Source organism: Oncorhynchus keta, chromosome 5 (genome assembly GCF_023373465.1).
Source record: "Oncorhynchus keta strain PuntledgeMale-10-30-2019 chromosome 5, Oket_V2, whole genome shotgun sequence".
Classification (NCBI taxonomy): Eukaryota; Metazoa; Chordata; class Actinopteri; order Salmoniformes; family Salmonidae; genus Oncorhynchus; species Oncorhynchus keta.
This window is the reverse complement of record NC_068425.1, coordinates 3,642,506-3,665,808: the sequence shown is the minus strand read 5'-3', so window position 1 is coordinate 3,665,808 and position 23,303 is coordinate 3,642,506. Positions and strand designations below refer to the sequence as shown.

The 23,303-nt window shown below is 40.3% G+C and overlaps 3 protein-coding genes and 2 long non-coding RNA genes across 6 annotated transcripts in view; 3 read left to right on the top strand and 2 right to left on the bottom strand.

Moving 5' to 3' along the window:
• The window catches only part of LOC127929969 (ferritin, middle subunit), an 11,757-nt gene extending 7,470 nt beyond the window's left edge, over nt 1–4,287 (top strand). The window contains exons 1-4 of one of the 2 annotated variants that reach the window (XM_052518484.1): nt 2,293–2,592; nt 2,960–3,106; nt 3,340–3,465; nt 3,940–4,287. In XM_052518484.1, coding sequence (XP_052374444.1) covers nt 2,491–2,592; nt 2,960–3,106; nt 3,340–3,465; nt 3,940–4,095 — 531 coding nt within the window. In that variant the 5' untranslated portion in view covers nt 2,293–2,490 and the 3' untranslated portion in view covers nt 4,096–4,287. Of the gene's footprint in view, nt 1–2,292; nt 2,593–2,959; nt 3,107–3,339; nt 3,466–3,939 lie in introns of those variants that run through there. The other variant, XM_052518485.1, reaches the window with a different exon arrangement.
• Nucleotides 1–23,303, top strand: part of LOC118374375 (ferritin, middle subunit-like) — a 37,094-nt gene that overhangs the window by 7,557 nt on the left and 6,234 nt on the right. The gene's annotated exons all lie outside the window — the stretch shown is intronic.
• Nucleotides 4,003–23,303, bottom strand: part of LOC127929976 (uncharacterized) — a 25,477-nt gene continuing 6,176 nt past the window's right edge. Inside the window, exon 2 of the long non-coding RNA XR_008136423.1 lies at nt 4,003–4,142. This is a non-coding gene — a long non-coding RNA (uncharacterized LOC127929976). The remainder of the gene's footprint in view (nt 4,143–23,303) is intronic.
• Nucleotides 8,406–23,303, top strand: part of LOC127929977 (uncharacterized) — a 27,660-nt gene continuing 12,762 nt past the window's right edge. Inside the window, exon 1 of the long non-coding RNA XR_008136424.1 lies at nt 8,406–9,110. This is a non-coding gene — a long non-coding RNA (uncharacterized LOC127929977). The remainder of the gene's footprint in view (nt 9,111–23,303) is intronic.
• LOC127929967 (ferritin, middle subunit-like) lies at nt 9,393–11,376 on the bottom strand. Its single transcript, XM_052518481.1, has 4 exons — nt 11,031–11,376; nt 10,541–10,687; nt 10,182–10,307; nt 9,393–9,754 (listed from the first exon to the last, which is right to left on the bottom strand). The coding sequence occupies exons 1-4, from the start codon at nt 11,130–11,132 to the stop codon at nt 9,599–9,601; spliced, it is 531 nt and encodes a 176-aa protein (XP_052374441.1). The 5' UTR covers nt 11,133–11,376; the 3' UTR covers nt 9,393–9,598.

Below are 23,303 nucleotides of genomic sequence, written 5' to 3'. Positions count from 1 at the left end.
TTGGCCCAGCGTCGTCCGGGTTTGGCTGGAGTAGGCCGAATTTGTTCTTAACTGACTTGCCTAGTTAAATAAAGTTACATTTGAGTATACTGTAAAAGAACTGTAAACTTCTAGATGAGCTTACTAGCGCTTCACCTGTCTACCAGAAGCTGATGGTGTTGCTATGCAACGTCTTGCTAGCTTGTTAGCATAACTAATTACTAGCTAGACATTGTACGATTTCGGGTGTGTTTGTAAATTAAATCTGGAGTGCCAGAGCACGCTCTCGGCGTTCGTAAATTCAGAGCGTTGTCAGATTGTCCTTTCGTAAATTTAAAGCGTTTCGCCCTCGGAGCGTTCAGAGCCCGCTCTGGCTGAGGAGTAGGGTTGATCCGAGCATTTAGACCTCACAACGGCAGTCAAGCACCCAAGCTAACTGGCTAACTTTGGCTAGCTTGCTAGCTACTTCCAGTGTCCATTGAGAACGCACAATGACTATACCACTTAACTAATCCTGATGTATTAATAGCCAACTAACTTTACGCTAACATACTGGTACATACTGCTGTAATGATATGCTATGCGGTTCGTAAGGATAGCGTAGCTAAAAAATTGTCAGCCAACATCAGACATAACGTGTAACGTAACTTATTTGAAAAGTCATTACACCTCTCAACATTTTCTTAACTCTTGTCATAATTAGTCAAAACAAGTAAATTCATCCACTCTCGTAATAAACAAAGTAACAATTTTTAAACAGATTAAGATGAGGTCGAGGCAAGTGCATTTACTCCACCCACAATCTGTCCGCGTGAGATATAACCGTTTTTGTGAGGAGGTATATAACAGTGTCAAATTACTTGCGGATTTTGATCATATTGAAGTTTCGTAATGTTTAAGCTTTAACAAATGTACTAATATATGTGGATGCACGTGGCATTCCGGCAACTTTGAGAAAAATTACGTCTAGTTCTGCGTGTTGTTCACACCTGTGCCTTCCCTCTCATTGGCTAGAATGGTTCCACCTGATCTTGCCTGTCTCCAATCGTTGAGCACATGTATTTCCATTGTTAGATGGGTCACTCGGCTCTCTTCTCAATATAATACATATCTTTGCTTTAGGTGATGTGAATGAGTGGGATCATCATTTATTTATATTTTTTATATATTTTTTTACATTTATTATTATGAACACAACAATACAAAATATATACAAAGAAGAGTACATAAACCTAACAGACAGGGGTATTACATATCAAGATTCCTTTTCATTTTGTTATTTAACCAGGTAGGCCAGTTGAGAACAAGTTCTCATTTACAACTGCGACCTGGCCAAGATAAAGCAAAGCAGTGCGACACAAACAATAACACAGAGTTACACATGGAATAAACAAACGTACAGTCAATAACACAATTTTAAAAAATCTATATATAGTGTGTGCAAATGAGGTAAGATTAGGGAGGTAGGACAATAAATTGGCCGTAGTGGCGAAGTCATTACAATTTAGCAATTAAACACTGGAGTGATAGATGTGCAGAAGATGAATGTGCAAGTAGAGATACCGGGGTGCAAAGGAGCAAAAAAATAAGTAACAATATGGGGATGAGGTAGTTGGATGGGCTACTTACAGATGGGCTTTGATTTTGATTTTGATTTGGCTATGTATAGGTGCAATGATATGTGACCTGCTCTGACAGCTGATGTTTAAAGTTAGTGAGGGAGATATGAGTCTCTTTATGGTGAATCTTGCTTTTTTGTTTTTACATTTACTGATCATTTCAAAATTATATTTAAATTCCATCTTAAATAATGTGAAGAGGGGTTTGTTCTCTGCCCACTTCATTTCATGGATAAAGAATCTTCCATAAAAGATAAATAAATGAACAATGAAAGTTAAATCAGGGTCCATATCAAAAAACATAATATCATAGTCTCTCAGATTAACATTAGTAGTCTTCTCTTTAAGATAGAAGATTTTAACTCACTCCAAAATCTTCTGACAAAAGAACATAAGTATACAATATGGAATAAGAATGACTTAAAACACAAAAACAAGTATTTATTTTTCCAAGACTGGTTTGACAACAACATTATTTGGATTAAACAATTATTGAACAATGATGGCCAACTATACGATTATCAAGAATTCACGAGAACACACAATGTTACATTCACTCCTGAGGAGTGGGATCGTCGTCAAATGATCCGCATAGTTCCTGTTGAATTTCTAAAGGTGATTGGCTACGCTCTGTGAGGGTGGATTTCACTGATGTATTCGGTTTGGAACAATAAATAGAGCGAACAAGGCTCCTTCCAGTTCACAAGTCTGAGAAGACGCGTGAAGAAGTTCTTGCTTCAACAGTGATTGAACGGAACTCCTCTGCCTTCGTCCCGCATTATAGAACATTCTGGATTGATAACATAACACTTACCTGAACTATAATAGCAAAATAGTCGAATAAACCCTATTTTTGTACTGTTACTTTAGATATTTAAAAAAATCTGCCAAAATGGAGTCTCAGATCCGCCAGAACTATCACCACGATTGCGAAGCTGCCATCAACCGGATGATCAACTTGGAGATGTTTGCCTCCTACACCTACACTTCAATGGTGAGTCTACCAAGATGACCGTGTTGTTGAGCTACCTGTTATTATGCCTGGGCCTAAATTCCACTTTTCACCCGACTTTTCTGTAGCCAATAACCTCAACTCCGTTAAGTACATATTTTAGTTTTACTTGGCAAGGCTATTAAGACCCTCCAGGTTGGTATAGCATTCAAGTGAAGCCGGGAATCTATCCTACCTTGGTCAGAGCGCGTAAGAACTCATTGACAGGTTAATTGTCAGGTTACCAAGTAGACTAGACTGATTCATGCCTATATCATCAAGCTTAGTTGCCACAACAAGAACATAACGCCCAGTCACGTTCGGCACTTTTTATTTTATTTTAACCATACTGTTTTGTTTGTCCACCCAGGCTTTCTATTTCTCCCGTGACGATGTGGCTCTGCCTGGCTTCGCGCATTTCTTCAAGGAGAACAGCGACGAGGAGCGAGAGCACGCCGACAAGTTACTCTCCTTCCAGAACAAGAGAGGTGGACGCATTTTACTCCAGGACATCAAGGTGAGCGCCTGAGCATTGAGGAAAACATTTAGATTGTAGACTGATAGAAAATGTCTTTACTCCATGGAGTGCCCAGCGTTAAGTTGATATAGAGAACCTGGAGTAGTCCTAAACATACTGCCTCTAACCACTGAACTGAAACAGTGTGAGGGATGTAACTCTGTTCACTTTATCCAAACCTAAACGTTTGCTAGTAGTCCCTAACCCTCCTGTGTTCACTCTGGCCTGTGTAGAAGCCAGAACGTGATGAGTGGGGCAATGGGCTGGAGGCCATGCAGTGTGCTCTGCAGCTGGAGAAGAATGTGAACCAGGCCCTGCTGGACCTGCACAAGATTGCCTCTGACAAGGTTGACCCCCATGTAAGTTATGGTGGAACCGCACATCACATTTATGTATCACATAGAATACAGGTACTGTCCCAGTAGATGATCAGGTTGTTGTAGCTCTGATAACTAATGACAGGATTGGGTGACCTGTTTCTTCACATGCACACAATAGTCCAGATGCACACTACACACAATGCAGCTAATGCATAAGGGGTGGCAGGTCATCTAGTGGTTAGAGCTTTGGGCCAGTAACCAGAAGGTTGCTGGCTCGAATCCCTGAGCTGACAAGGTAAAAATCTGTTCTGCCCCTGATTAACCCACTGTGCCATGTTAGAATGTCATTGTAAATAGGAATTTGTTATCTGACTTGTCTAGTTAAAAAATAAACTGCAGACACCTCATTATCTGCCCTTATGCCATTACCACCAGGCTCTTGTGTGTTACTGTAATTACTGTTACAATAGTCTGTATTCATTATCTTTTCTGACCTGTGTTTTCCCTCTTTAGCTGTGTGACTTCCTGGAGACCCATTACCTGAATGAGCAGGTGGAGGCCATTAAGAAGCTGGGAGACCACATCACCAACCTCACCAAGATGGATGCTGTCAAAAACAAGATGGCAGAGTACCTGTTTGACAAGCACACCCTGGGAGGCCAGAGCTAAACCACTTCCATCCCCAGGCTACGGCCTCCAGCCTCAGACCAGGACTCCTTGGCCAGGAGGATCTGCTTTTATAGGGATGGGGGAGTGTTAAACTGGTGAATTGCAACACTGCTGTGACATTGATGTTTCTGTTCACAACACTACTGTATTGGAGGCAAGGCTTCTTGTAAAACAATAAAAAATATCACTGAAGTTTGTTGCTGTTTTCTAAGTGTTGACCTGTAGTAATGGATGTTGTATCAGTCTATTGAGGTGCTTTGCTCTTTTACTGAGCATCTTCATACAGTGATAAATACTGACTATTGTAGACTTACTAGTGGCTGAGGGTCATAACAATAGGAGAAGTTTAACATGAGTTTCATAAAGGATGTTACCTCTGACCAGAGGTTGTCCTTTACTGTATCTTGTAATAGTGCCATGTCAATTAAGGACCCAGCTGTCAACTCTAGCGCCGTAGGAGTGAAATTGTTACCTACAATTGATGTAGACCTTTACGCTGTGCATCACAAGTTTATTAGACAGCCAAGAGGTCAATCAAAATCGCTAGCCAGCTGTTATGGCACATTTCTCTAGTGATGGGAAGTTGGGCTCTGACTGACAAATTGTCACTCATTGTGTTTATTTCAGTTGGTAATGCCCAATAGTTCCCCTACAGCAAATTATGAACTGAATACTCAAAGGAGTGATTCTACAAGCCTCTCGTTCTTAAGGGGCTTATTTGAGCTGTAATATGGTTACAACGCTACTGTTAAGTTACTGAACGCTGTCATTTTGGTAATTAACAGGCAAGCTAAACTTTAATACTTGAACTGAGAAATATTGTTTTCAAGATATAGTAAAGGAGTTTCTGGGGGCTAGACCACTTGGTTAAAGGGGAAGATGGTCTAATCGGCAATGGAATTTTCAATTACTCTTCAACTTTATACAACCAATTATCGACATGGTAAAATTGAGTACATTTGTATGGTATTGAATATCTTGGTTAATATTTGGGGTGAAGTTTCGCAGCTTTGTCATTCTATTTGAAAACATATTTTACACAAAGCCACAAAGAGGGCCAGAGATTTGTAATCTGATGTACTCAAAAGGCCACTAGATGGCATCTGATTAAATGGCATATTCCTTAATTTCCCAGCATTTGTATTTATGGATCCCTATTAGCTGCTGCTTTCAGACTGGGTGGCAAGAAATAAGTTAGTCCTAAATACATGAATTTCAAAAACTAAAGGCATTGTATTTGGGACATAAAATAAAAACACTAAACCCTGAATCTCAACTAAATCTTGTAATGGATAATGTGGAAATGTAACAAGTTGAGAATAAACTTCTGAAATGGTAAAAGCATATGGATACAACACTAGCTAAGATGGGGATAGATCTGTCCATAATAAAGCACTGCTCTGCCTTCTTAACGCTATCAACAAGGTAGGTTCTACAGGCCCTTGTTTTGTCGCACCTGGACTACTGTCCAGTCATGTGGTCAGGTGCCACAAAAAAGGACTTAGGAAAATTACAATTGGCCCAGAACTGGCCTGCACGGCTCACACTTAAATGCACAGAGAGCTACCAGACATACCACCAGGTCTCTTCACAATTCCCAAGTCCAGGACAGACTATGGGAGGTGCACAGTACTACAGAGAGCCATGACATGGCTGCTATTCCACATCAAGTAACTCATGCAAGCAGTAAAGTAAGATTTAAAACCATAAAAACACAATTACATATTCACTACAGATACACACACATTGATTTTGTGTTGTAGATTAAACTATTTTGAAAAAGCAATTAAGGGAATAAACTGGAATGATCTCTTGTCCTATACAGACGTGGAAGCTGATAGTCAGGTTTTTCTATCCACAATCCAGACTACAATAAATGGCTTCCTAAAGAAAATCAAATCCAAACCTGGCCAAAAGAGCACTCTTCCTTGGCTAAATGGAGAAATCTGGAAATTGATGAAAGAACGAGATTATGCTCTAAAAACAGCCCTAAAATCTAAATTAGAGCATGACAGACGTAGGTTTACCATGTTGAGAAATAAGGTGATAAAAGAAATCAGACAGGCCAAGGCAAACTTTTTTATTAACATAATTGGTGAAGCAAAGGGAAATTCTAAATTGATATGGGAGAATCTAAAAAAGTTAACAGGGAAAGACCATAGTAACACTGCAAAAGACTAGAAATCATGGTGAATAACAATCTAACACAGGATGCAGTTGAAATAGCAACAGCCTTCAATTCCTACTTTATTGACTCTGTCAGGTTACTGACACAGAACCCCTTCACTGATTTCTTGGGCTCAGTGCTAGTGAATGACACTCAACCTGTCTTCATCATAAGGGAGGTTTCTGAGTCAAAGGTGAACAAGGTGATTAGCTCACTAAAGAACTCTAAAGCCAAAGATGTGTTTGGGATGGACTCTACCTTTCTTAAAAACTACAAAGAGTCACTCATTGGCCCCATTACTAAGGTCACCAACACATCTATTGGTCTCTGTGTGTTTCAAGGGTATGGAAGTCGGCCATAATAACGGCCATCTTTAAATCAGGCGACCCTGCTGACGAGAGTAACTAAAGGCCCATTAGTATACTACCTGTGGTGTCAAAGGTTGTTGAAAAGTGTGTAGCAGAACAACTGATTAACCACCTCAACAGCCCCTTCACATTACACTCCATGCAGTTTGGCTTCAGAGCGAAACACTCCACAGAAACGGCCAACTGCTTTCTTCTGAAAATGTGAAGTCCAAGATGGACAAAGGGGGTGCTGTTGGGGCTGTGTTTCTGGACCTAAGGAAGGCTTTTGATACTGTTAACCATGAGATTCTCATCACAAAATTGTCCAAGTTCAACTTTTCCCCTGATGCCTTGAGATGGATGAAATCATACCTTGAAGGCAGAACTCAGTGTGTCAGAGTGAGCAATGAGCTGTCGCCCACTCGTAGCTATGATGTGGGCGTGCCCCAAGGGTCAATACTGGGGCCCCTCCTGTTCAGCCTGTACATTAATGATCTGCCTTCTGTATGTACTGGGTCTGAAGTTCAAATGTATGCAGATGATACAGTGATATATGTGCATGCAAAGAGCAAACAACAAGCTGCACAAGAACTCACTACTGTAATGGTCCAGGTTACAAAGTGGCTCTGTGACTCGTGTTTGCATCTCAATGTGAAAAAAACTGTTTGCATGTTCTTCACAAAGAGGGCAACAGATGCTACTGAGCCAGATGTCTATGTGTCAGGGGAGAAGCTCCAGGTGGTATCCGATTTTAAGTACCTTGGCATCATACTTGATTCCAACCTCTCTTTTAAAAAGCATGTGAAAAAGGTAATTCAAATAACTAAATTCAATCTAGCTAATTTCCGATTTATACGAAATTGTTTGACTACAGAGGTAGCAAAACTGTACTTCAAATCTATGATACTCCCCACTTAACATACTGCTTGACTAGTTGGGCCCAAGCTTGCTGTACAACATTAAAACCTATTCAGTCTGTCTACAAACAGGCTCTCAAAGTGCTTGATAGGAAGCCCAATAGCCATCATCATTGTCACATCCTTAGAAAACATGAGCTCTTGAGTTGGGAAAATCTTGTGCAATACACCGACGCATGTCTTGTATTCAAGATCCTTAATGGCCTGGCTCCCCCTCCACTCAATATTTTTGTTAAACAGAAAACCCAGACATATGGCAGCAGATCCACAAGGTCTGCCATGAGAGGTGACTGTATAGTTCCCCTAAGGAAAAGCACCTTTAGTAAATCTGCATTCTCTGTGAGAGCTTCCCATGTCTGGAATACACTGCCATCAGACACACATAACTGCACCACATATCACACTTTCAGAAAATGCTTGAAGACATGGCTAAAGGTCAATCAGATTTGTGAACATGGTCCCTAGCTGTGTGTTGCCGCTTTCCATGTTGTCTGTAGCTTGTGAGGTATGGAAACACTTTGTTGCTTTTATGAATTTTGTCTTGCTGCTTTTTGTTCTATGTTGCTCTCTGTATGCTATGTCTTGCTTGTCCTATGTTGCTATGTCTATGGTGCTATTGTCTATATTGTAATTGTTTTTAATAACCTGCCCAGGGACTGCGGTTGAAAATTAGCCGGCTGGCTAAAACCGGCACTTTTACTGAAACGTTGATTAATGTGCACCGTCCCTGTAAAAATAAAATAAACAGAAAAAAAGATGTAGTGGTAGAGTAGTGGCCTGAGTGGGAACCCTTAATATTTTGTGAAATCTGTTTAATGTAAGGTTAGTTTTAATGTATAGAACTGCCTTTATTTTGCCAGACCCCATGAAGAGTAATAGGGATCCATAAATACAAATGTTGGGAAATTAAGGAATATGCAATTTAATCAGATGTCATCTAGTGGCCTTTTTGAGTACATCAGATTACAAATCTCTGGCCCTCTTTGTGGCTGTGTAAAATATGTTTTCAAATAGAATGACAAAGCTGCAAAACTTTACCCTAAATATAAACCAAGATAGTCAATACCATACAAATGTACTCAATTTTACCATGTCAATAATTGGTTGTATAAAGAAGTTGAAGCGTAATTGAAAATTCCATTGCTGATTAGACAGTTCTCATTAGACCATCTTCCCCTTTAACCAAGTTGTCTAGCCAACAGAAACTCCTTTACTATATCTTGAAAACAATATTTCTCAGTTCAAGTATTAAAGTTTGGCTTGCCTGTTAATTACCAAAATGACAGCGTTCAGTAACTTATGTAAAGTAACAGTAGCGTTGCAACCATATGACAGCTCAAATAAGCCCCTTAAGAACAAGAGGCTTGTAGAATCATTTCTTTGAGTATTCAGTTCATAATTTGCTGTAGGGGAACTATTGGGCATTACCAACTGAAATAAACACAATGAGTGACAATTTGTCAGTCAGAGCCAAACTTCATCACTAGAGAAATGTGCCATAACAGCTGGCTAACGGTTTTGATTGACCTCTAGGCTGTCTAATAAACTTGTGACGCACAGTGTAAAGGTCTACATCAATTGTAGGTAACAATTATACTCCTACGGCGCTAGAGTTGACAGCTGGGTCCTTAATTGACATGGCACTATTACAAGATACGGTAAAGGACACCCTCTGTGGTCAGAGGTAACATCCTTTATGAAACTCATGTTAAGCTTCTCCTATTGTTATGACCCTCAGCCACTAGTAAGTCTACAATAGTCAGTATTTATCACTGTATGAAGATGCTCAGTAAAAGAGCAAAGCACCTCAATAGACTGATACAACATCCATTACTACAGGTCAACACTTAGAAAACAGCAACAAACTTCAGTGATATTTTTTTATTGTTTTACAAGAAGCCTTTCCTCCAATACAGTAGTGTTGTGAACAGAAACATCAATGTCACAGCAGTGTTGCAATTCACCAGTTTAACACTCTCCCATCCCTATAAAAGCAAAGCCAGGAGGATCTATCAGAGAACCAAGGAGTCCTGGTCTGAGGCTGGAGGCCGTAGCCTGGGGATGGAAGTGGTTTAGCTCTGGCCTCCCAGGGTGTGCTTGTCAAACAGGTACTCTGCCATCTTGTTTTTGACAGCATCCATCTTGGTGAGGTTGGTGATGTGGTCACCCAGCTTCTTAATGGCCTCCACCTGCTCATTCAGGTAATGAGTCTCCAGGAAGTCACACAGCTAAAGAGGGAAAACAGGTCAGAAAAGAGAATGAATACAGACTATTGTAACTACAGTAACACGTAGATAATGAGGTGTCCATTTTTTAACTAGACAAGTCCGTTGACACTTATTTACAATGGCATCCTAATGTGGAACAATAGGTTAACTGCCTTGTTCAGGGGCAGAACACATTTTTACCTTGTCAGCTCTGGGATTCAATCCAGCAACCTTTAAGGCATAAATCTCTAACCACTAGACAAACTGCTGCCCCTTACGCATTAGCTGCATTGTGTGCATCTGTGGACTACCGTGCACGTGTGAAGAAGCAGGTCAAACAATCCCGTGTCATTAGTTATCAGAGCTACAACAACCTGATCATCTCCTGGGACAGTACCTGTATTCTATGTGATACATACATGTGATGTGCGGTTCCACCATAACTTACATGGGGGTCAACCTTGTCAGAGGCAATCTTGTGCAGGTCCAGCAGGGCCTGGTTCACATTCTTCTCCAGCTGCAGAGCACACTGCATGGCCTCCAGCCCATTGCCCCACTCATCACGTTCTGGCTTCTACACAGGACAGAGTGAACACAGAAGTGTTGAGGACTACTAGCAGATGTTAAGGTTAAGATAAAGTGAACAGAATTACACCCCTCACAGTTTCAGTTCAGTGGTTAGAGGCAGTATGTTAAGGACTACTTCAGGTTCTCCCCATCAACTAAACTGTAGACACTTTCCACCATGGAGGAAAGACATTCACTATCAGTCTACAATCTAAATGTGTTTGATACTCAGGCGCTCACCTTGATGTCCTGGAGTAAAATGCGTCCACCTCTCTTGTTCTGGAAGGAGAGTAGCTTGTTGGCGTGCTCCCGCTCCTCGTCGCTGTTCTCCTTGAAGAAATGCGCGAAACCAGGCAGAGCCACATCGTCACGGGAGAAATAGAAACCCTGGGTGGATAAACATAAAACGGAGGTTAGAAAAATATAAAAAGAACATGCCAAACATGACTGGGCGTTGTGTTCGTTGTGGCAACTAAACTTTGACAAAGGCATGAATCAGTCTAGTCTGTAGTCTACTTGGTAATCTGCCGATTAACCTGTCAAGGAGTTGTTACGCGCTCTGTCCAAGATGAAATAGATTCCCGGCTTCATTTGAAAAAAACAAATATGCACTTCACGGAATTTCTTAGCTATTAATTATCTAGACCAACATAATAAAAAGGTGAAAGAGGCATTTAGGCCTAGGAATAATACAGGTAAAACAAAACGGTCACCTTGGTAGACTCCTTACCATTGAAGTGTAGGTGTAGGAGGCAAACATCTCCAAGTTGATCATCCGGTTGATAGCAGCTTCGCAATCGTGGTGATAGTTCTGGCGGATCTGAGACTCCATTTTGGCAGATTTTCTTTAATATCCAAATGAACGGTACAAAAATAGAGTTTATTCGACTATTTTGCTATTACAGTTCAAGTAAGTACTATGTCAACAACCAGGAATGTTCTATGATGCGGGACGAAGGCAGATGAGTTCCGTTCAATCACTGTTGAAGCAAGAACTTCTTCATGCGTCTTCGCAGACTTGTGAACTGGAAAGAGCCTTGTTCGCTCTATTTATTGTTCAAACGGAATGCGTCAGTGAAATCCACCCTCACAGAGCGTAGCCAATCAACTTTAGAATTTCAACAGGAACTAGGCGGGTCATTTAAAGACGAGCCCACTCATACACATCCCCTAAAGCAAAGATTACTTTTTATATTGACAAGAGAGCCGAGTGACCACTCTAACAATGGAAATACATGTGCTCAACGAATGAAGACAGGCAAGATCAGGTGGGACCATTCTAGCCAATGAGAGGGCAGGTATTCGTGTGAACAACACGCACAACTAAACATATTTTTTCTCAAAGTTTCCGGAATGCCACATGCATCCACATCTAAAGCAGTAGTATCAGCCAAAAGCAATGCTACAGTGCAGGTCTAACAACAGCGGTTATTGTTGAAAAATGTGTGTGTTTGTTATATCCTTAGAATACAATTGGAAGACTTGGAAAATCCATTCTAATGTTAGGCTAATTGAGAAATAGTCTGTGTCTATATTTGATTTAGGATATATAAGGAATTGAACTTTGAGACACAGGTCTGTAAACTTCTGTTTCATTCTCTAAGAGCACATGTTTCAATAACACATGAAGCTTAATTATTGACCTTTTCCAGAATGCAGTCAAAGAAAAACTTCGGTTTATCACATTAAAAAAAACATAAATTCAATTTTCAGTATGAGGTATGGGAATACAGTAGTGGACAGAGAAAGAAAGGCTGGCTTTTGTAGAAATGGTATTTGATGATACACCTTTCGGTTTCAAATTGACATATTGTTGTTGTCAAGTGGTATATCAAAGTTGATTAGAATAGCCTAGAAATAACTACACAAAATCAGTAGCTACATACATCTAACCATACTACTTGTGATGTAAGTGTATATAGTATATAGTGTATATAGTAAGTGTATATAAGTGTATATAGTATATAGTATGTTTACTGGTCATAGTATGGATATAGTTAGTGTGCCAGATTAGCCAAAATACGAAGTTTTCAAGCAGTGGACATTATTTCCGTGCTTTCAGGGCCCATAATGCAATTCTTCAGACAACAGGCGTGGCTTCATAACATTTTAAGAAAATGGCAGAAAATATGGTGCCGAAGTGAGACGAGAGCGGATACAATTTCAGTGCTATAACTAATTATGACAAATAAGTTAAGTTTCTTTGCTACGCTATCCTTACGAAACGCGTAGCATATCATTGCAGCAGTATGTACCATTATGTTAGCTAGCTACCAAACACAAATTTAGTTGGCTATTTATACATCAGGCTTAGCTAAGCGGTATAGTCATTGTGCGTTCTCAATGAACATTGTTAATTCACTCTGGCTATCTACTCCGATTTCAGAGCACTCTCATCTGAGTGTGCCAAAGAACAGATTAATTGATTCATTTTACAACCGTAACACCCGTTGAATATAACCGGTATCAGTAAACGTCTGCAAAAAAAGCATAATTAAATTGTTGCCAGAAACACAGTTACAGTCACCAATGCTCTGGATAACATGAAAACAGCATAACCAGCTCTGCTAGGGCGAGTAAAATGGTCAGAGTGAGGTGTTCTCTCATTTGTGTCTGGAAGCAGCTAGCAAGCTTGCCAAAGATAGCCAGTTAGCTTGGGTGCTTAATTGCCGTTGTGAGGTCAAAACGCTCGGATCAACCCTACTCCTCGGCCAGAGCGTCCAGTGTGGGCTCTGAACGCTCCGAATGCGAAACGCTTTGAATTTACAAACAGACAATCTGACAACGCTCTGAATTTACGAATGCCCAGAGCGTACTCTGGCACTCCAGATTGAATTTACCAACACATCCAAAATCGTATGATGTCTAGATAGTAATTTGTTATTCTCACAAGCTAGCAAGAGGTTGCAAAGCAACAGCTTCCGGTAGACAGGCGAAGCGCTAGTAAGCTCAACTAAAGTAGGGTGACCAGACGTCCCTGTTTTTGGTGGCCTGTCCCCGATTTTGGTGGCCTGTCCCTGGTTGGAGCTGTCCCCGGAAATTTCCCAGTTTTTAGGGAGATGTCCCCGACCTCGTAGGGTAAATTGAATACTCCTGCACTAGATTGTGTAAGGCAAAACCTGCAAAGAAAATGCAACAGGCAAATGCACAAACACCAGAGAAAACTCAGAAAGAAATTTTTATTTACTAACTATCTGCATTTTCTCTGGTATTTCTAGAACCACTTGCAACTGGAAATTGACATGGATAGGATAACTGGTAGAGTACTGCCAATACCAGGTTAGTTGTAGAGTCTATTTTTGTGTTTTGATTAGGCTTACCTGTAATGTCCAGAAATGCTGGATAACAACAATCTTTGCTTATATCATATTTAGTGTAGCTACAAGCTATTGATTTTTTGCCATGGGGCAGAGAGAATTTTTGCTGTTTTAGAGCTCAGGGATTCTTAAAAGATGGGACAATCAACTTTTTACTACAAATATTTGTCTTAATTTTAACTAAATGTGAAGATTATATTTTGACACACAAAAGTCTTAACACCATGTAAAGGAACAACCTATTTTTTCATTAAATGCAACTAAGTGGATATGGTCAATTTCATCAGACATCAGACAAAAGGCATTTCATTTGTACAATTATTGTCCAACAAGTGTTTAAAGGCCTTGATTATTTAATGCTAACATTAGATTATTCATAAATGTGTAATACACATCTCCAAACATTTTTGTTTTGTTTTATTGCCATATTAAATGCTCTAGGGCTAATTTAGCTAGCAATCTGGCATGGTTTTCTAGATTTTGAACATAAAATAACAAGTATAAAGCTAACATTATCCATTAGGTCTAGCACAGCAAATACATTAATTGTTGAAGAACAGCGATTACAATATTTGTTCAGAATATTGACCAAAACATAATAATAATTTAAAGGAGGTTAGTTCCTCTGTATAGATGGGAGAACCTTCCAGAAGGACAACCACCTCTGCAGAACTCCATGAATCAAGCCTTTATGGTAGAGTGGCCAGACGGAAGCCACTTCTCAGTAAAAGGCACTTGACAGCCTTTGAGTGTTAGTTTTAGTTTTAGTTTTAGCCTTGGAGTTTGCCAAATGGCACCCAAAGGACTCTCAGTTTAAGGGCACAGGGCAAGATCTAGATGCAGACACGGGAGGCAGATTTTTCGAGTCTCTGATATTTATTAGTATCCAAAGGGCATGCAAGATAACGGTCATGGACAGGCAAAAAGATCATAACAAGGTCAGATTCCAGGAGGTACAGAGCGGCAGGCAGGCTCGAGGTCAGGGCAGGCAGTATGGTCAGGGCAGGCGGGTTCACAGTCAGGGCAGGCAAGGGTCAAAACCGTGAGGACAAGCAAAACAGAGCTAAGAAAAAGCAGGGACACGGGTTAATGATAAGGGAATTATATGGTTAAAGGTAATGATTAAAATAGTCCACCCTGAAACAATATAATTGTATGAAATTTATTAGAATCATAAAACTATAATCTGATGGGTGTAATTTTAGTCCGAATTAGAACAAGGACCTTTTGCTCTTTTTTAGTATGTAAGCAGGGTGCAAGTGGGAAACACATGATAAGAGAAGCTATCGACAGACAAGTTGTACTACTGTATTCCTTATAGGACATTCTGTCTCTGTTAGTTATCATTTGCCTTGAAAATTTTACAGTTAAACATGTCATCAAGGCAAACTGACTCAGAGAGACAGAAACACAGGAAAATCTGTTGGTCTACCTGGAAACAGAGAGGCTAATTACTTTGGACTTTTCAGACTAATTTTATTACTCCAAAATGAATGAAAATAAAAGTATCCTGACAACATCTAAAATATAATTTTACTTCTAAGAAATGAGCCCAATACCATATCAGTCCATATTATCAGGCAGGTGTGTTATTTAGCAATAAGCATGATAACCTGTTGCATGGGGTTGCCCATCTACATTTACCCCAGTGTGCTAATCATTAGCTAGATCGTGAACTCAAAACATTATCTTGTTGCTAGCAACACGGGCTATTGCTGACTTGACTGTCCCCAACTTTCCTCTGGTACTCAGCCAAGGATGTATAAACACTGAATAATGTAAGCCTATCTGTTACAACAGAATTCTGTTACTGCCTACCATGCTATGTTGTTGTCTCTTTATGTAGTGTTGTGTCTCTCATTGTGATGTGTGTTTTGTCAAATATTTGTATTTCATTTAGCCCCGTCCCTGCCAGAGACCTTTTGCCTTTTGGTAGACTGTCATTGTAAATAAGAATTTGTTCTTAACTGGCTTGACTAGTCAAATGAAGGTTAAACAAAAAATAAAATAAAATAAAATACATTTAGCCCTCTGAAGGCGATTACCATTTTCAATTGGTTGTTCAGAACAGTACCGTGTCCATTGAAATCAATGCTGCCCACTGTTCCGTCTTACAGAACGAAACCATAGTTAATGCTAATACTTGGCAATATCATGGTGAGATTGACCAATAGAAGCTCTCTATTGCTGTATACATATACCCCTGTAACACATAAACCAAGCTGTTTCTAAAAACTCAGGTTTTAAAATGATGCAGTTCGCTTATTTTTAAGAGCAGAAATAAATGTAAGATTAATGGGAAGCTGGGATCTTCCTCTTAACAGTGGCCATCAAAGCTGCTTTCAAAGTGTGTTTCTCCCTCAGTTTGAATCCCTCCATTTAGTGCATTCGGAAATAATTCAGACCCCTTGACTTTGTCCACATTTTGTTGCAACCTTATTCTAAAATGGATACAACACCTCCTCTGTGTAGATGGGGGAACCTTCCAGAAGTACAACCATCTCTGCAGCACTCCACCAATCAGGCCTTTATGGTAGAGTGGCCAGATTGAAGACACTCCTCAGTGAAAGGCACATGACAGCCCACTTGGATTTTACCAAAAGGCATCTAAAGACTCTCAGTCCATGAGAAATAAGATTCTCTAGTCTGATGAAACCAAGACTGAACTGTTTGCTCTTTTTTACATGTATTTTTTTATTATTTATTGAATATTCGAAATATACAATATACTTGCACTGAAGCAGCTCAATAACTACATCATACCAGTCATCCAACAGATCCCCATTCAGAGTGACACACAGAAGCATCCAGGATCAATGCCCTGCTCAAGGGCATGTTGACCGATCTACCACCAGGCCAAAAAACGTTAACCCGAATCCTCCAAGAGCCCCCCACATTTCCCCAATAGCTGTCCCTCAAACATTCGAGACCCCTCCCACAGTCCCCCCCAGCCCCCCAGGAACCCACCAACAACCAATTTATTGAACTACAGAGAAAAAAGGAAAAGACAGAAGAAAACAGCAGACAACAATGCAAAAGATTATAATAAATAAATGTAAGTTCAAGGACAACTAAAATCATATTAGCAATGCCAACTGTATATGTTTGTGTGCATGTCTGGCACTATTACATGTATGTGTGTGTTCTTGTATGTGTTTATTTGAATGCAAGTGTGTGTATATGCATGTGAACAAACATCTGTACTCCATTAGCCTCAGGCAAACCGGCATTAATTGTAAAACACTGCCACTTAGTGTCATTGAAATGTACTGAATTCCTGAATTACAAGCATCACGTCTGGAGCAAACCTGGCACCATCCCTACGGTGAATCGTGGTGATGGCAGCATCATGCTGTGGGGGTTTTTCAGTGGCAGGGACTTGAAGACTAAGGATCGAGGGAAAGATGAATGGAGAAAAGTACAGAGAGATTCTTGATGAAAACCTGCTCCAGAGCATTCAGGACCTCAGACTGGGACGAAGGTTCACCTTCCAACAGGACAATGACCCTAAGCACACAGCCAAGACAATGCAGGAGTAGCTTCGGGACAAGTCTCTGAACGTCCTTGAGTGGCCCAGCCAGAGCCCGTACATGAACCTGATCGAATATCTCTGGAGAGACCTGAAAATAGCTGTGCAGTGACGTTCCCCATCTAACCTGACAGAGCTTGAGAGGATCTGCACAGAAGATTTAGAGACCCCAAATATACAGCTGTGCAAAGCTTGTAGCGTCACACCCAAGAAGACTTGAGGCTGTAATCACTGCCAAAGGAACAACCTGTCATGTGTCACAAACTTTGTGAATATCTGGGTATTCCCTCTTCACACAGCAGAAAGACTGAATTTAATCAGTGGACACCACTTCTTATTTTATTACACCTGTCATAATTGTTTTATTTACTAAAGTAGAGGTTTATTATTATTATTACTGCTAAAGGTACTGCATAGGTATAAACATAATTTAATTTGCAAGAGATAGCACTTGTATAGCCTAAGAAAGTAGCAGAAATGTGCAGAAAGTAGTCTTGAACCTTTTTCGTCAACATAGTGATACAGTGGGGAGAATTAGTATTTGATACACTGCCGATTTTGCAGGTTTTCCCACTTACAAAGCATGTAGAGGTCTGTAATTTTTTATCATAGGTACACTTCAACTGTGAGAGACAGAATCTAAAACAAAAATCCAGAAAATCACATTGTATGATTTTTAAGTAATTTGCATTTTATTGCATGACATAAGTATTTGATCACCTACCAACCAGTAACAATTCCGGCTCTCACAGACCTGTTAGTTTTTTTTTTTTGTCATTTTCCATAACATTGATGTGTCCTCATACATTGCCTGTGGTGCGTTGGTGCTAATAGGCGGAACAAGATCAACCCTACCTGGATGCCTGATAAGCAGAACAAGAGGAACCAGTAACAATTCCGGCTCTCACAGACCTGTTAGTTTTTTTTTTTTTGTCATTTTCCATAACATCATTGATGTGTCCTCATACATTGCCTTCGTAATACGGAACAAGATCAACCCTACCTGGATGCCTGATAAGCAGAACAAGAGGAGGGTGTTCCTGGAGCACCTGGGAAAGGCACCTGTAACCCACACAATCAAAGAAGGGAGTGGCTCCCCTGCAAAGCAGCCTCTGCAGAGCTTGTGACAGCTGTTCAGGGGGCTGAATCTTGTACTGATTCACCTGAGGCTGCTGTTGGACCAGGCAAGAGGAGGAGATGCCAATTCTGCCGGCCAAAGAAGGACTGTAGAACAAATAGTATGTGCTGATTAAATTCAGTCTTTCTGCTGTGTGAAGAGGGAATACCCAGATATTCACAAAGTTTGTGACACATGACAGGTTGTTCCTTTGGCAGTGATTACAGCCTCAAGTCTTCTTGGGTGTGACGCTACAAGCTTTGCACAGCTGTATTTGGGGTGTTTCTCGAAATCTTCTCTGCAGATCCTCTCAAGCTCTGTCAGGTTGGATGGGGAACGTCACTGCACAGCTATTTTCAGGTCTCCAGAGATGTTAGATCGGGTTCGGGTCTGGGCTCTGGCTTGGCCACTCAAGGACACTCAAGGACATTCAGATACTTAAGATACTTGTCCCGAAGCCACTAAGTCTTTATAACACACACACAAACAAGTTCAAATCTTAAACGACGCCTTGCTCAGACAGTCAGTGTTTTTCCACTATACAGACACATTGTTTCTTTAATCTGCAACATGTTTCATAATTTATTGCAAGCCTAACAGTTTCTCCCCTCCACGGGTGGAGACAGAATGTCCTGTAAGGAACACAGTAGTACTACTTGTCTGTCGATAGCTTCTCTTATCATTTGTTTCCCACTTGCACCCTGCTTACATACTAAAAAAGAGCAAAAGGTCCTTGTTCTAATTCGGACTAAAATTACACCCATCATCAGATTATAGTTTTATGATTCTAATAAATTTCATACAATGATATGGTTTCAGGGTGGAATATTTTAATCGTTACCTTTAAGCATATAATTCCCTTATCCCTTCTTTTTCTTAGCTCTGTTTTGCTTGTCCTCCCGGTTTTGACCCTTGCCTGCCCTGACTGTGAACCCGCCTGCCCTGACCATACTGCCTGCCCTGACCTCGAGCCTGCCTGCCACTCTGTACCTCCTGGACTCTGACCTTGTTATGATCTTTTTGCCTGTCCATGACCAATATCTTGCCTGCCCCTTGGATACTAATAAGTATCAGGGACTCGAAAAATCTGCCTCCCGTGTCTGCATCTAGGTCTCACCCTGTGCCCTTAAACTGAGAGTCCTTCAGGTGCCTTTTGGGAATCTCCAAGGCTAAAACTAAAACTAAAGCTAAAACTCAAAGGATGTCAAGTGCCTTTTACTGAGAAGCTGCTTCCATCTGGCCACTCTACCATAAAGGCTTGATTGATGGAATGCTGCAGAGATGGTTGTCTTTCTGAAAGGTTTTCCCATCTCTACAGAGTAACTCACCCCCTTAAGATTGATTTAGTTGTTGTTGTCAATATTCTGAACAAATATTGTAATCACTGTTCTGCAACATATGCTTCAACAATTAATGTATTTGCTGTGCCAGACCTAAGGGATAATGTTAGCTTTATAATTGTTATGTCATGTTCAAAATCTAGAAACCATGCCAGACTGCTAGCTAAATTAGCCCTGGAGCATTTAATATGGCAATAAAACAAAAATGTTTGGAGATGTGTATTACACATTTATGAATAATCTAATGTTAGCATTAAATAATCAAGGTCTTTAAACACTTTGTTGGACAATAATTGTACAAATGAAATGCCTTTTATGGTGTCTGACGAAATTGACCATATCCACTTAGTTGAATTTAATGAAAAAATAGGAGGTTGTTCCTTTACATGGTGTTAATAGCTGATACTTTGGTGTGTCAAAATATAATCTTCACATTTAGTTAAAATTAAGACAAATATTTGTAGTAAAAAGTTGATTGTCCCATCTTTTAAGAATCCCTGAGCTCTAAAACAGCAAAATTCTCTCTGCCACATGGCAAAAAAAATCAATAGCTTGTAGCTACACTAAATATGATATAACCAAAGATTGTTGTTATCCAGCATTTCTGGACATTACAGGTAAGCCTAATCAAAACACAAAAATAGACTCTACAACTAACCTGGTATTGGCAGTACTCTACCAGTTATCCTATCCATGTCAATTTCCAGTTGCAAGTGGTTCTAGAAATACCAGAGAAAATGCAGATAGTTAGTAAATAAAAATGTCTTTCTGAGTTTTCTCTGGTGTTTGTGCATTTGCCTGTTGCATTTTCTTTGTAAACTTGCCTGTTTCCTTTTCTTTGCAGGTTTTGCCTTACACAATCTAGTGCAGGAGTATTCAATTTACCCTACGAGGTCGGGGACATCTCCCTAAAAACTGGGACATTTCCGGGGACAGGCCACCAAAAACGGGGACAGGCCACTAAAAACGGGGACGTCTGGTCACCCTACTTTAGTTGAGCTTACTAGCGCTTCGCCTGTCTACCGGAAGCTGTTGCTTTGCAACCTCTTGCTAGCTTGTTAGCATAACAAATGACTAGCTGGACATCATACGATTTCGGATGTGTTGGTAAATTCAATCTGGAGTGCCAGAGTACGCTCTGGGCATTCGTAAATTCAGAGCGTTGTCAGATTGTCCGTTTGGAAATTCAAAGCGTTTCGCATTCGGAGCGTTCAGAGCCCACACTGGACGCTCTGGCCGAGGAGTAGGGTTGATCCGAGCGTTTTGACCTCACAACGGCAATTAAGCACCCAAGCTAACTGGCTATCTTTGGCAAGCTTGCTAGCTGCTTCCAGACACAAATGAGAGAACACCTCACTCTGACCATTTTACTCGCCCTAGCAGAGCTGGTTATGCTGTTTTCATGTTATCCAGAGCATTGGTGACTGTAACTGTGTTTCTGGCAACAATTTAATTATGCTTTTTTTTGCAGATGTTTACTGATACCGGTTATATTCAACAGGTGTTACGGTTGTAAAATTAATCAATTAATCTGTTCTTTGCACACTCAGATGAGAGTGCTCTGAAATCGGAGTCGATAGCCAGAGTGAATTAACAATGTTCATTGAGAACGCACAATGACTATACCGCTTAGCTAAGCCTGATGTATAAATAGCCAACTAAATTTGTGTTTGGTAGCTAGCTAACATAATGGTACATACTGCTGCAATGATATGCTACGCGTTTCGTAAGGATAGCGTAGCAAAGAAACTTAACTTATTTGTCATAATTAGTTATAGCACTGAAATTGTATCCGCTCTCGTCTCACTTCGGCACCATATTTTCTGCCATTTTCTTAAAATGTTATGAAGCCACGCCTGTTGTCTGAAGAATTGCATTATGGGCCCTGAAAGCACGGAAATAATGTCCACTGCTTGAAAACTTCGTATTTTGGCTAATCTGGCACACTAACTATATCCATACTATGACCAGTAAACATACTATATACTATATACACTTATATACACTTACTATATACACTATATACTATATACACTTACATCACAAGTAGTATGGTTAGATGTATGTAGCTACTGATTTTGTGTAGTTATTTCTAGGCTATTCTAATCAACTTTGATATACCACTTGACAACAACAATAACAATTTGAAACCGAAAGGTGTATCATCAAATACCATTTCTACAAAAGCCAGCCTTTCTTTCTCTGTCCACTACTGTATTCCCATACCTCATACTGAAAATTGAATTTATGTTTTTTTTAAATGTGATAAACCCGAAGTTTTTCTTTTGACTGCATTCTGGAAAAGGTCAATAATTAAGCTTCATGTGTTATTGAAACATGTGCTCTTAGAGAATGAAACAGAAGTTTACAGACCTGTGTCTCAAAGTTCAATTCCTTATATATCCTAAATCAAATATAGACACAGACTATTTCTCAATTAGCCTAACATTAGAATGGATTTTCCAAGTCTTCCAATTGTATTCTAAGGATATAACAAACACACACATTTTTCAACAATTAATTATCTAGACCAACATAATAAAAAGGTGAAAGAGGCATTTAGGCCTAGGAATAATACAGGTAAAAAAACGGTCACCTTGGTAAACTCCTTACCAATGGGAACTCCAAGACTTTGGAAAAGTGTGAGGACCTGAGCCCTATGACCATGCCTCAACTACCTGGCCTGAACACTCCCCAGTCCACCTGGTTGTGCTGCTGCTCCAGTTTCTGCTATTCTGCCTGCATCTATGGAACCCTGACCTGTTCACGAGACATGCTGTTTCGTTTCTCCATCGACCTCTGAATGCTGGGCTATGAAAAGTTAACTGACATTTACTCCTGAGGTGCTGACGTGTCCTCTATAACCACTGTGATTATTATTTGACCCTGCTTGTCACCTATGAACATCTTGAAGAACGATCTGGCCTTAATGGTCATATACAGTGCATTCAGAAAGTATTGACTTTTTGACCCATTGACTTTTTCCACATTTTGTGACGTTAAAGCCTTATTCTAAAACTGATTACTTGTTTTTCCTCATCAGTATACACACAATATCCCATAATGACACAGCAAAAACAGGTTTTCAGACATTTTTGCAAATCTATATAATATATAAATACGGAAATATCACATTTACACAAGTATTCAGACCCTTTGCTCAATACTTTGTTGAAGAACCTTCGGGAGTGATTACAGCCTCAGTGTTCTTGGGTATGATGCTACAAGCTTGGCACACTTGTATTTGTGGAGTTTCTCCTATTCGTTTCTGCAGATCCTCTCAAGCTCTGTCAGGTTGGAGGTGGAGCGTCGCTACACAGCTATTTTCAGTTCTCTCCAGAGATGATCGATCGGGTTCATGTCCAGGCTCTGGCTGGGCCACTCAAGGACATTCAGAGACATGTCCCAAAGCCACTCCTGTGTTGTCTTGGCTGTGTGCTTATGGTCGTTGTCCTGTTAGAAGTTGCACCTTCACCCCCAGTCTGAGGTCCTGAATGCTCTGGAGCAGGTTTTCATCAAGGATATCTTTGTACTTTTCTTTGTTCATCTTTCCCTCGATCCTTGCTAGTCTCCCAGTCCCTGCCACTGAAAAACATTCCAACGGTATGATGCTGCCATCACCATGATTCACCGTAGGGATGGTGGCAGGTTTCCTCCAGATGTGACGCTTGGCATTCAGGCCAAAGAGTTCAATCTTGGT

Coding starts and splice junctions, on each gene's coding strand:
- LOC127929967 (XM_052518481.1), bottom strand. CDS start 11,132: ATGGAGTCTCAGATCCGCCAGAACTATCACCACGATTGCGAAGCTGCT. Junction 10,308..10,540: donor TTTTACTCCAGGACATCAAG/GTGAGCGCCTGA, acceptor TGTCCTGTGTAG/AAGCCAGAACGTGATGAGTG. Junction 9,755..10,181: donor CTGACAAGGTTGACCCCCAT/GTAAGTTATGGT, acceptor TTCCCTCTTTAG/CTGTGTGACTTCCTGGAGAC.